We start from the raw sequence: 12,817 nt of genomic DNA on the forward strand, positions 1-12,817 counted from the left end.
AAGAACAGGAGACAGGTCAAGATGAACCCCAACAATGGTGCAAGATAGGCTGGATGCAGGAATTCAGGACAGAGAGAAGGGTAATAAGAAGGAAAGACACAAGAGGGAGGGGATATACAGATATATGTATACATATTGCTGATTCACTTTGTTATACAGCAGAAACTAATACACCATTGTAAAGCAACTATACTCCAATGAAGATGTTAAAATAAAAAAGAAAAGAAAAAAGAAGGAAAGACAGAGTGTGTCAGAAAAGCAAATAGAGGGCTTCCCTGGTGGCACAGTGGTTGAGAGTCCGCCTGCCGATGCAGGGGACGTGGGTTCGTGCCCCAGTCCGGGAAGATCCCACATGCCGTGAAGCGGCTGGACCCGTGAGCCATGGCCGCTGAGCCTGCGCGTCCGGAGCCTGTGCTCCACAACGGGAGAGGCCACAACACTGAGAGGCCTGCGTACCACAAAAAAAAAAAAAAAGAAAAGAAAATAGAGTATAAATGAGCAGATGCCATTTTGAGAAGCTCAGCCTGAACCTAAGGATATACCAAGGACCAGCCAGAAACAGCCTTGTTGTTCCAACAGGCAAAAGCTTAGAGAGAAAACTCCATTCTGCCTGGGGTGGGTGAGGAAAGCAGTTAAGGGAGAAGGGTGAGGTGGGGCTTCAGAGAAGGTGGAACTTTCTCAATTCAAAGAAAGAAGAGCCAGCAGCCCAAGTGGACGTTATGTTTAGGGCTTCCGCTGAGAGTGGAGAATATGAGGAAATGGCCAGGGGCATTTAAAGTGAAGGAGATCTGAGGTTTACGTGAGAGGCTAGAAAATACTGGGTTTCCTGTCTTTAATGCACACTTGGAATTCCCCTGTTTGGATGTAGCTTACTGTGAGAAGACTGCTTGCAAAAGAAAGTCATTTGTGCGTTCCCAGTGCCTGGGCCAAGTATGACAGGCTGAAGATCCTGACAGCAGGAGGCACAGAGGCAACACGGGGTCCAGGAATTCAGACCCTTGGTCCCAGATGACCATCACATCATGGCAGCAAAAGGAAAGGACGGTGAAAGCCCATAAATCTTTGTTATGCGTGTACCCCATCCCACCATTTAAGGAGTTAAAGATCTTATTTTTATTAATATATGGGAAAGAATCTGAAAAAGAATGGATATAGGTATATGTATAACTGAATCACTTTGCTGTGCACCTGACACAACCATTGTAAATCGACTCTACTCCAATATAAAATAAAAATTAAATTTAAAAAAACGAAAACACTTAGACATAAACTTAAAAAAAGAAGAAAACAATTAGCAAATATAGTCACGATAAGCTCCTGAGGTAGTAAAACCAGAAAGAGACAGAGCCATCCTACAGTGACGGTTAGTGACCCACGGAATGTCACATAAATCATGACACAGGGGTCATGACAGACTCCTGGGCTCCTCTGATGGCTTCCTGTAGTTACGTTCACCTGGGTGACCCTGCTATGAACTGCAGAAGTGCTTCTCCAGAGCTCTTTTCTTTATGCCTCAAAACATGAAATCACAGTGTTAAAAAAAAATGCTTCTTCAAATGTACTGTAAGAGGCCAGTGAGTCCCTTCCAGCTCCGCCACTGCGATTTCGCCTAATATTTTATTAAAGTGTATCAAAACTTTATTAAATAGAATATGATTTCTAGACTTGATATATATGGTTTCTAATAAAAGTACAGTCCTCAAAATATCAGTCTTCATCTATATCAACAAAGCGAAAGGCATCCTCAGTCTTTGGTTCATTTCACAATATTTTCAATTTTATGCTTTTCTTGCCATGAAAATCTGAAGCGTTAACATGTGCGTATTCTAGGATTTTTTTTTTTTTTTTTACGCGGGCCTCTCACTGCTGTGGCCTCTCCCGTTGCGGAGCACAGGCTCCGGACGCGCAGGCCCAGCGGCCATGGCTCACGGGCCCAGCCACCCCGCAGCATGTGGGATCTTCCCGGACCGGGGCACGAACCCGTGTCCCCTGCATCGGCAGGCGAACTCTCAACCACTGTGGCACCAGGGAAGCCCAACATGTGCGTATTCTAGATTATCTAGCTGACCACCTGTCACCAACTTCAGCACCACACCTGCTTTATGCCAACACCGAGTTGGTGCTTCTCCTCACAACTTTCATCATCTTCAGGCTAAAGCTGGGCAATGGGAAAATGATGCGTTCCAGCCACAAGAAGACAAAATGACCTGAAAGCATGCTGTGACTCTGCAGTGGTTTTTAACAGAGAAAGAGGGTGAAAGAATTGTCATGTCTTGACACATGAGCCAAACTTGACCAGAAGCAATGCATACCAGAGTCACACTGCACACAGCTCTTTATTTTCAGCAAAAGATTGTCATTCGTTAAATTAGTAAAGCTTAGTAAAGGTTGGTGATTTGGATTTTTGACTTTTTAAATCTATTTTCTAAATTTGTTTCAACTTGATAGTTATGGCAGATCCATTAAGTATAGGGAGCGTACACTGTTTTTAATGTGCAAATACTTGAGTATTAAAATAATTGAAATATTTTATAATTGTTTTATAATTTAAACTCCAGGAATCTGTGAGAATTTTATTTCCCTAAAAGTACTCTATTTACTACTCAAGCTTGAGAAATAACAGTCTACAGATAGGAAAACGAAGAGAACACAATTCTGCCCCAAAGCCGGTCAGAAAACAGGTTTCAGCAATGCCCCACTGGCGCCATCTGGTGGGCAATTCGAACCAGTGCCCACTGGCACCACCGTACTCCAGGGCCCTCAGAACCAGGGAGCTGAACACGTATTTAAATGCTGTCTACTTTCAATATGGGGCCTCAAGTAAGCACTCAGCACTGCCCGAGAGGCCTATTTCACGCCTTCTCTCTTCAGCCTGCAGCACGGTCTCCCCCCACCCTCTCAGCTGGTAACCTGGCTTCTTACTTGCATGAGAAAACAAGCGCTAAGATGGGATCCATCTTACTGGATGGATCTACCAACACCCCCATCTACCAGCCACCAGCATCCGTACTTTCTGCTCTGCCTTCCTGTCACCTTGGGTACAGTGTTGCCTCTGCTTATGTTCTGGATCACAGCACCTGTCAGAAAGCCAATACTCTCTACTGTAATTCTCCTGTCTCCTAAGTTATCAATTTCCCTTCCCAGCTGGATCATTACCATCAGCGTACAAATAAGCTGCAATGGCTCCTACCTTAAAAAAGAAATGCAAATCCCATCTTAACCCCACATCCCTCCATTCCTCTGCTCCTTCAAACAAAACTTCAAGCTGCATGCAGTGGCTGGCTCTATTTCCCCACCCCCATGCTCTGGCCCATGCTTCCCCCTCGTGCTGAAGCTGACATCACTGCCCTCAGTCTCTGTGGTTATCCTCCTGGAGCTCTGAGCAGCCTTTGGCACAGCTGAGGACCTCCCCTTAGGAGGCAGGACTCCACTCCACCTCCTCAAACATCACATTCTTGCCCCCTCAGACCCCTTTACTGGTGCTACCTCCTTTTTCTGACCTTTCCATTGGCCAGTCCCCAGGCCTGGCCTAACTCTCCCCACCCTCTGCCTCTATCCACCTTTCTGCAGGTCATCTCCTCCACCCCATGGCCTTAAACACGATCTGCGGGCTACAGTTCTCTTTGATCTCAGCCCTCATCTTTCTCCCGAGCTTATGGGTCCCACTGCCTACTCAACATGCCCGCTTGGATGGTGAGCTAGGTTGGATTGTCTAAGAGGCATCTCATGATCAACCCAACTCTCTGTTTTTCCATAAAATCTGTTCATTGCCCAATTTTCCCAGTCATGGCTAAAAGGTACCAGTATTGACCTGGTTGCTAGGGCCCCAGCCTAGGAATCACCTTTGATTCCCACCCACCCCTCCTTCTCTCCCCTCCACCCTCAGCTCTCCAACACAGGCTGACTCTGACCAGTTGCTGCTGCCACCCTGGCTCAATGCTACTCCCCCCAAAGTGGACACACGCAATAAATAGCCCCCAAGGGAGCCCCCTGCTCTTACACTCACCCCACCCCCCTCCTTCCTCCAGAGTCCAGCCCAGGCAAACCTCTCCTCATCATGAACTGAGTTCCAGCACTCCCATGCCCAAAGTCCCCACTGGCCCTACACGCCTAGCTTACACTCTAAACTGCTCACCTCGGCCTCAAAGCCCTCATTTATCTGGTCCCATCTCCCTCCCCAACATTCCTAGTTTTAATGGTCTCCCCTGTTCTCCAGCCTTATCAGCCTTCCTGTGGTTCCTCAAATATGCCACAGTCTGGACCCACCTTCCAGCGAGTGTCTGTGCCCATGTCATTGCGGGGCTGGCATTTCTCATCATTTAGTTCTCAGCTCAAATGTCACCCCCTCTTCTAAATAAGTGTCCCTCATCTCTATTTCATTAACCTGTTCTTATTTTCTTCAGAACACTTAACACTATTTGCAGTTACCGTCTTTATTTGCTGTCTATCTCCCCCCGACAGCGTGTCAGTACACAAGAACAGAGCCTTCTTTGTCTCTTTACTGTTAAACCAAGTACAGAGCAAGTACAAAATGCCTGATCCCATTTGGCGGATGAAGAAACTGAGGCTAAAAATAATCAAGCAATTTGCCCAATGTCACACAGGAATAGAGCCAAGGCCACATCTGGCCAACCCCATATCCCGTGTCGTCAGCTTACTGCACTGTACTGCCCCATGTCCAGCTTTGGGGGTAGAAAAAGATGGGCCCCTCCTCCTGACGCAGCCCACGCCCCCAGATTTGAATGAGATGAGATAAAAGCTGGCATTGTCCTGGGTTCTTTTGATTTCTGTATGTTGGCATCCTCGGTTGCTCTGAAACTTTGGGCATAAATTGAAAGACTCATTGTGACTATATTCCTTGAATCCTAAATGAAGCAGAAATAAATCCCAAAGGTACCCAGATGCTGCCCAAGTATGAATGTGCCGCTCTGGCTCCAAAAGGAGGGCTGGGAAGAGTCAGCAGTTGAGATCATTTCTACAGGACAGACACACTTCAGAACGAGAATCCAAAGAGCAGGAAAGATCATCTCAAAAAGCAATTAATTGCTAATTAATTAATTAGATCTCATCTAAGTGATTAATTCCATATTTTCAATTTTTTTAATAAGCTTATTTTTTAATAAGCATTCCCTCACTTCCAATTATAATTCCCTACTCCATTGGTTATCATCCTTTTTTTAACCTCCACTGACCAATGCCCAGTTATTTTCATAAAAATAGTCAATGTTGCTGTTCATAACTTTTGGATAAATAAATGATAGTATCTTTAAAACCCCTTATATCTGGTCATAGCACCAAACAGGATACTCAGACATGGGCCTTCCCTGCCGTGGTTATGATCAATTGCTACAGACTAAAAACTATTTTGTAACAACTATGAGAATTAGAAGAGAATATAAACCAACATTCATGGACCACCTACTGTGTGCCAGGCTTGCAGTGCTAGCCTCTCCTACAGCTGACATTTTCTTGAGCACTTGTTATGTGCCAAGCAGCTCAGAAGTATGACCTCATTTAGTCCTCAAATCAATGCCCGTGGCCCAGGGAAAGGATTCTCCCTATTTCACAGACAAGGAAACTGACAGTAAGGTTAAGTAACTCGAAGGCAGTGGAAGACCTGACACCTGACCCGGGTCGCTCGTCCAAAGTCAGGCCCTTTGACCCTATCACCATAGCGACACCTGGATGGGGCCTGTTTGTTTGGTGACACTGTGAGGGAAACATGCAGTTACAGGAGTCATTTGAATAGATAAGGTGGGTGGTGGAGGTTCCAATTTCAGATAAAATCATCAAAACCACTCAAAACACTTTGAGTTAGAGAAAGAACGGCCATGACAGGTGAGGGTGGTTCTATACGCTGAAGGTCTTCAAAGTCTCACCAGACCTATTGATTTTCGGTCTTCAGAGTGAGAAGGGGATATACGGGTGAGGCCTAGCCAACATCTGGTTGTACACACCCTCCATAAAACGTGGGTCTGATAGGCATTTATGGGCATGCACGAGGAGAGGGACTGTCCACTGCAGTCTCTGACCCTGCAATCCCTGGGCCGGTATAGTCATTAAAAGCTTCCTGGGAGCCAAGGGCACACACTAACCCGGTGCTCCCATCAAACGGGGTGATGTAGATATTACGTCTAGCACAGTGCCGCTGCAGATCAGGTGTTCAACAAGTAGTGCTGGTTGCCCACCCAACCTCCATCTCCTTGTCCCAGGCAATAGAACCCTACTCTTGTTTGGGGTGGTGATGTGCCCAGCTAAAGACGACCTTCTCCAGCCTCCCTTGAAGCTAGATGTGGCCGCGTGTTTCAACTCTGGCCAGAGGGATGCAGGCATCAGAGTTGGATGGGACTTCCGGGGAGGCTACTGAAAGGAAGCTCATTCGACTGTAAGAGTTGCTTTTGCCTCTCCCCAGCCTCCTCTCTGCTTGCTGAACACACAACACAGGCACGATAGCTAGAACTGCAGAAGTCATTTAGGCGAGCTTGAGGAAGTCATTTAGGAGACCAGCAAGGAAGGTACTTGCTGAGGACAGTGAGTCTAAATTTAAGAGGCTATAGCTTTCTGTTGTCCCTGTAGAGTTTTTCTACCAGTCACTGACAGACCACCCTCAAATGTCCTTTACGTGACAAAGAAATAAACGTCCATCCCGTATCAGCCACTTTAGGATATTTTAGGCTAGCAGGTCTCAAACTTAGGTGGCTAGCAAAATCCCCTGGGGTACTTGGTAAAGATACAAAGGCTCTGGGCCTATGCTCCTTCAAGCAGCCTGGGTGTCTGGGGGTGCTAGATGATGCTGACACCCGCCAAAGTTCGAGAACCACTGCTTTAGGCTTTCTGTTCTAAGCGGCCCAATTTGTTCTTACAGTTCCCTTCAAGCGTCATCCCCGACACTGATAACGTGCGGTCAGAAGCAATTTTACAACATCCAGCTTCACTTTATTTCTGATTGAAAGCAGAGATCGCATCTGAACAGGGTGGCCCACAGCCAAGATAATTCTGCATCCACCCTCCCAGGATACGGCAGAAGGTGGCGGGCACGCTGCCCGCCAGCGGCCTGCCTCGACCTGTCCCGCTCCTCGACATGCTGCCTGGGGCAGGGCAGGTGAAAGTCATCTGGGTGCAGCCGCCAAGCTTCCTCCGCGGAAGTTTCAGTCTGAGCCTTAGCAATATCGTCGTACCCCCTGAGCGGAGTCTCCAGCCCCTCATATTCACTTTCCTTACCTGGATGCAAAAAGGACTGGGTGAGGAACCACCGCTCTCCTGAGGTGCCCCTGATTGCTGCGGCTTTGCTGTCAAGCTCGCAAGCTTTCCTAGTGAGGACGAACACTCCAAGGTCAACGTTAGGATCCACCTCCTCCCATCTACGGGTTACTGGCCCGAAGTCAGAGTTTCTCTAAACAGAGTTTTCTGGCCACCTAGCTGTCTGCCCTGCCCAACCAGTAAACTCTTTATCTCAAGTACAAGAGGACAGGCTTGTGCTCTCTCCTTCTCTTTTCTAAAAGGACATCACTTCTTCCCTTGTGCTGGTACAGCAATGTCAGGCATGTGGAGTGTGGGAAGAGAAGTTTTCAGACCGCCATCTCAAAGCAAAGAGTGGTCTGGACCCACCTAGACATAAATCTGCACAATTCTTAAAGACTCCATTTGTTGCGTTCAGATAGTAATTATAAAAATGTGACTTTCTAGGGCTTCCCTGGTGGCACAGCGGTTGAGGGTCTGCCTGCCGATGCAGGGGACACGGGTTCGTGCCCCGGTCCGGGAAGATCCCACATGCCGCGGAGCGGCTGGGCCCGTGAGCCATGGCCACTGAGCCTGCGCGTCCGGAGCCTGTGCTCCGCAACGGGAGAGGCCACAGCAGTGAGAGGCCCGCGTACCGCAAAAAAAAAAAAAAGTGACTTTCTATTATCTGGCTCTTTCTTTATATCCAGTTCCTGAGACTTAAAGCAGGCACCCACACCTGCCTGCTCTGGGTAAAAGCAGTTGACAGACAGGTAATGCCCTTCTGGATGCCAGCTACAGAGGGGAGTCCCGCAGACAAAAGAAAGCTCGGATGATTCATTCACCGCACCCCTGCCCGTCCCTGGAGGGTCCCTGGCACCAGGTGACCTTAGCTGGGAGACCCTGAGGTCCTAGACTGAGCTGAAGGTAGACCCAGGCCCCTGATAACCTGAAGCCCCAGGGCCTGTGCTGGGGTAGAGCTGCACCCTTTCCTCTCCACTGCAGGTCCACACACACATGGCTGAGAGCCAGGCAGAAGCAGGGAGAGCCCCAGGGCTGCCCCGGACGGAAGCCACCCCTGACACTAAGGACTCACTTCGTGTTTATTTCTGGTAGTGAGTGGAGTTTGAAGAGCTGCCTCCTCCCCCTCGGATGGCGTGGACGGCCGTTGGAGACGATGCTGGGTAGTGTCCAGGGCGGATGGGCTTGGCTGTATCCAACCGACAGAAAAGAGAGAAGAGACGTTCAGAAAGGACTTAAACAGCCGCGCCGAGATACCTCCAGGTCACGTGCGAAAACCAAGAGGCACACTTTTTATCGACATGACAATTCTTATCGATCACCAGATCTTTCTGAAAGTGGGACGTTTGCCCTCCGATTAGTGCAGTTAATCCAAGGCACCCAGTGTGTAGGGGACAAAGAGACCTTGTGTATCAATTATTTCAATTCTTATCAAGGAAAATTAGAAACAGAGGACTTTCAGTTTTATCTGAGGCAGATCCGTGGGTCCCACTGGGTTCCAACAGTATCTCCCTGAAACTGGATGCAGAACTCTGTCTGTGATGCATTTTAGGGGGAGAGGGTTCACAGTTTTCAGTAAGATAGTCCCAGGGTATAAGACCCAATAAATGCAATGAACCACTAATGTCAGTTATGATCTTAAAACTAGAAACGTGAAGTTGCTGGTTTACATAACATCTGCACAGCAATATCTGATGAGAAATAATATTACATGTTATTGGAGATGTTTCCATTGAAAAAATAAAAAGAAAAGAAAAGAAAAGAAAGAAAGAAGCGCTCTAGAGAACATCCTTAAATCCCTTCTACTGTCACCGCATTATCCCAAGAACTATGACTCAACAGGCACACCCTCATTCTTTGCATGGGTCCAAATCCAGGTCTTGAAGGGGCTGGATGGCCAGGCCCCCTGCACTCACTGATGCCAGGCCTGGCTCTCTCCAGAGTATTTCCAAGGCTGCGCTTGCAGGCAGCTCTCCCTGAGGCTTCTGGCTACACGTAGCTCCTTCATGGTTCCGCCGGGTGCAGAACAGAAGGGGCCTTCGGGCTTTCCTGAGCAAGCCATATATTCCGGTATTCCGGAGAAAATATACCTCTGTCTGTTTACAGCCAAACACCTCCGCCTGAAGCCAGGGCTGGCCGCCTTCTCTGCTCAGCTCAATAGCTTTGACGATCACAAGGTCCCCCAGAATCTCTCTGTGTAAGGAAGCGCACGCCTGGCCATCCCATCCTCCCAGGATGGACGCTGGGTGCCGGGAGGAGCCGGGCCGCCCCGCCCAGAGCTTCCACCCAGAGGAGCCCTCGCCTTCTGTCAAGGGCCCAGGTGCGGGCACACGTACCGATCTGGGCCGAGTGGGCCCTCCTGGCCATGTTCTTGGCTCGCACAGCCTCCTTGATGCGGTCCACCTCCTGCTGGTAGCGCTTGCGGTCCCGCATGGCGTTCTCCTTGGCCTCCTTCAGCGCGCTCTCCAGTGCCTTGACGCGCTCGGCCGTGGCACGCAGGCGCTTCTCCAGCTTGGGCAGCTCACAGCGCAGGTCTGCGTTGTCCCGGACCAGCTGCGGCGGGAGGAGGAGGTGGGGAGTTACGGGGCGGGGGGGCTGGGCAGACGCACTGCGGGGGCTGAGAAGGTGACAGGAGAGCAGCTAGAACCACCACCCACGCGCCCCACCAGGGCCGTCTTGGAGGGTCTGTAAGACCATAAACGGTGGGACCAACGGGAATAAAACTCCCATACCCTGAGGCTCCAATTTGCCAAACACAGGATTCACGGGTACGAGAAAGCGGGGAGGGGTGTGCGATAGAATCAAAAGCCATTTCCAGCTGTAGGAAACTTTCAGGCGTGGGTGGGATTTACTGCCTCTTTTGTTTGAGGGGTGAGGGGGGGACTTGCCAGAGAAAACTGACTACTTGGACATTGGCATGTGAAAGATAAGAAATGTGAAGCCAGTTCAGACATGCTCACTGAAAGGCATTCATGTTCTAGAGCTCTCTGAAGGCCTCCTTCCAAGCCAGGACACACCGTCTACACCAGCACCGGGTCTGGACCCCACGTTGCAACATATCCAGAGGCTAACGGGTAACTCAGGGATACTGCTCATTCTTTCATTACCTAAGACGCTCAGTTAAGAAGGAACAAGCTCACCCTGGGTTAAGAATGGGCTCAAGAGCCGTATCTGTTACTGCCTGGCCGTCTGACCAGGTGGGCGTCACTCAACCACTCTAAGTCTACAAGCTACATACATAGGATCACTGTGGGAATCCAAATGGATCAGGAAAAGTTTTGAGAATCTTAAGTGCTAAACAAAGGTTGAACTACTGCTGGGTCTACACCTGTTTTCTTTACTCCTGTGTCCCCCGCACCCAGCACCAGCTCCAGTGCCCGGCAGAGAGTAAGTTTTTAATAAATATTCATTGAATTCATGAATAAAATAATTAATGAATTTCAGAGCTCTATTTCAAGTTCCCTGGTAGTTTCTGCTTTTCTATTTCTCATCAACAATTTGCTTGAATGACTTCAACCATGTTGAATCTGTCATCCTCCCTTTGGGGAAAAATGCCATCATCAGTAATGTTGAAGAGGATGTAATAAGTCAAAGAGAAATGACATCCCCTGGGCCACGGGGTCCAAAATGTTGGACCATTTTTATCAGATCCAAGATCTTGAGGATTTAGGGAAAACCGTCAGGAACCTTCCAGCATTTAAACAGAAAGGAGACAAATAACCTGCCTAAGTCACCGGTAGGTTTGGACACTGTCACTCTGTCACTCTAGACAAACTCCAGGGTGTTGCAGGAACCTGAGAGGATGCCCAAGAAATAGGGTGACAGTGCAGAGAGGGGGCTGGTTCCGGCCCCAGTGCTCCCACGTGTGGGATGAAGCCAGTGGCTTCCTCGCCCAGTCTGTTTCCTCATCTATAAAAAGAGGGAGCCTGACCCAGCTCGCTGGCATCCACTTTGCATTCTGTGGAGTCTTTGGGTCCACAGAGGGTCCTGAAAAGCATCACGGGAGACACTGAGGCCAGCTGGGGTTGGAGGCTGGGATGGGAGGCAGGATGAAAAGACACGACTGAACACCCTGCTCCCCAAGCCCCAGAGAGCTCACACTCAATTCCTTATATTTGGCTTCCATCAGGAAAGTATTTTAGGACTTCCCTGGTGGTCCAGTGGTTAAGACTCTGCGTTTCCACTGCAGGGGGTGCGGGTTCGATCCTTGGCTGGGGAACTAAGATCCCGCGTGCCAGGCGGCACGACCAAAAAATAAAATTAAAAAAAAAAAAAAAAGGTATTTTCTATACAAGGGAAGTCACTGAAGACTAAAAGAGCGCCAGGTCCCTTCCAGCACGGATGTTCCCTAGTGATGTACTGTCCTTTTACCTTCTGTATCAGAGTCACCTCCCTCACTAGGGCTGAATCCAGCGGGGCTTCTCTCCAGGAGAGAAAGAGAAGCAGGAGGAAGATGACGGAACCCTCCTACCTGTTTGTGGACCTTAGTGAGCTGCTCCAGGTTATTCTCCAGGAAGGAAATTTTCTGCTTCTGGGCAGCACTGCCTCCTCCCTCGTCGCTGTCCAGCTCTACACTCTGCATCAACACCAAGGGGTCAGCGGGACAGGCCTCCACACTGCCCACCCCCAGTCCCAGCATCACGTGGATGAGCCATTCGAAAGAAAACCCCCAATCTTACTACAGGTTATTCTGAAAGTGAACCTGAAGAGTGGTTCTAAAAGTTTAGACTCGACCTTCTTCCCCATTAATTTCCTTGATCGGTATCAAAAGTGTTCTTTCTTTGGACAGCTGACAGAAAAACTTCAAATCTTTTTTTGAGGGATTCAGCTCTCGTTGTGAAATATACCTCTCCCTTGCACGCAGGTAGAGGCTTTTCTTTTCAAAAGGAAGTGTTCCAAAACTCATTAAGAAGAACTAGTGTGAAAACATAAGCCCAACAGGACAGGAATAAAGACACAGATGTAGAGAATGGACTTGAGGACACGGGGAGGGGGAAGGGGAAGCTGGGATGAAGTGAAAGAGTGGCATGGACATACATATACTACCAAATGTAAAACCGATAGCTAGTGAGAAGCAGATGCATAGCGCAGGGAGATCAGCTCCGTGCTTTGTGACCACCTAGAGGGGTGGGATAGGGAGGGTGGGGGGGAGGGAGATGCAAGAGGGAGGGGATATGGGGATATATGTATACGTATAGCTGATTCACTCTGTTATACAGCAGCGACTAACACAACAATGTAAAGCAATTATACTCCAATAAAGATGTTAAAAAAAGAAACAACATAAGCCCAAGACCCAAGTTTCATTTCAAACATCACAAGTGAGATAACAAGTCATCAAGCTGTGGGAAAGTGTCTGTGGTCCCACTGGGAAGTCTCAATGGCCTCTGCTTGTCCCTTCAGCTTCCAATTCCATGAAATTACTTAATGAATCCATCTCAGACTAGTCCTGGCATCTGCGCGCTGTGCTGGATCAACTCTCGAAATTTATCAGGTCTTGAGATTGATAAAAACACTGTTCTCCCAGCACTGCCACACTGAGTGGCCAGATAAGTTGGGAAATACATGTAGAAACACA

At 48.6% G+C, this 12,817-nt stretch overlaps 1 protein-coding gene across 1 annotated transcript in view; it reads right to left on the reverse strand.

The window, feature by feature from the left end:
• KIF5C (kinesin family member 5C) overlaps positions 1–12,817 on the reverse strand; it is a 111,639-nt gene that overhangs the window by 10,118 nt on the left and 88,704 nt on the right. Inside the window, exons 22-24 of the mRNA XM_027131628.1 lie at positions 11,711–11,815; positions 9,576–9,792; positions 8,315–8,428 (exon numbers count right to left, since the gene is read on the reverse strand). Of these exons, the coding sequence (XP_026987429.1) occupies positions 8,322–8,428; positions 9,576–9,792; positions 11,711–11,815 (429 nt within the window). The 3' untranslated portion in view covers positions 8,315–8,321. The remainder of the gene's footprint in view (positions 1–8,314; positions 8,429–9,575; positions 9,793–11,710; positions 11,816–12,817) is intronic.

This window comes from Aethalodelphis obliquidens, unplaced genomic scaffold, assembly GCF_003676395.1.
Source record: "Aethalodelphis obliquidens isolate GAN/ISIS:26980383/991018 unplaced genomic scaffold, ASM367639v1 scaffold2, whole genome shotgun sequence".
Taxonomy (NCBI): Eukaryota; Metazoa; Chordata; class Mammalia; order Artiodactyla; family Delphinidae; genus Aethalodelphis; species Aethalodelphis obliquidens.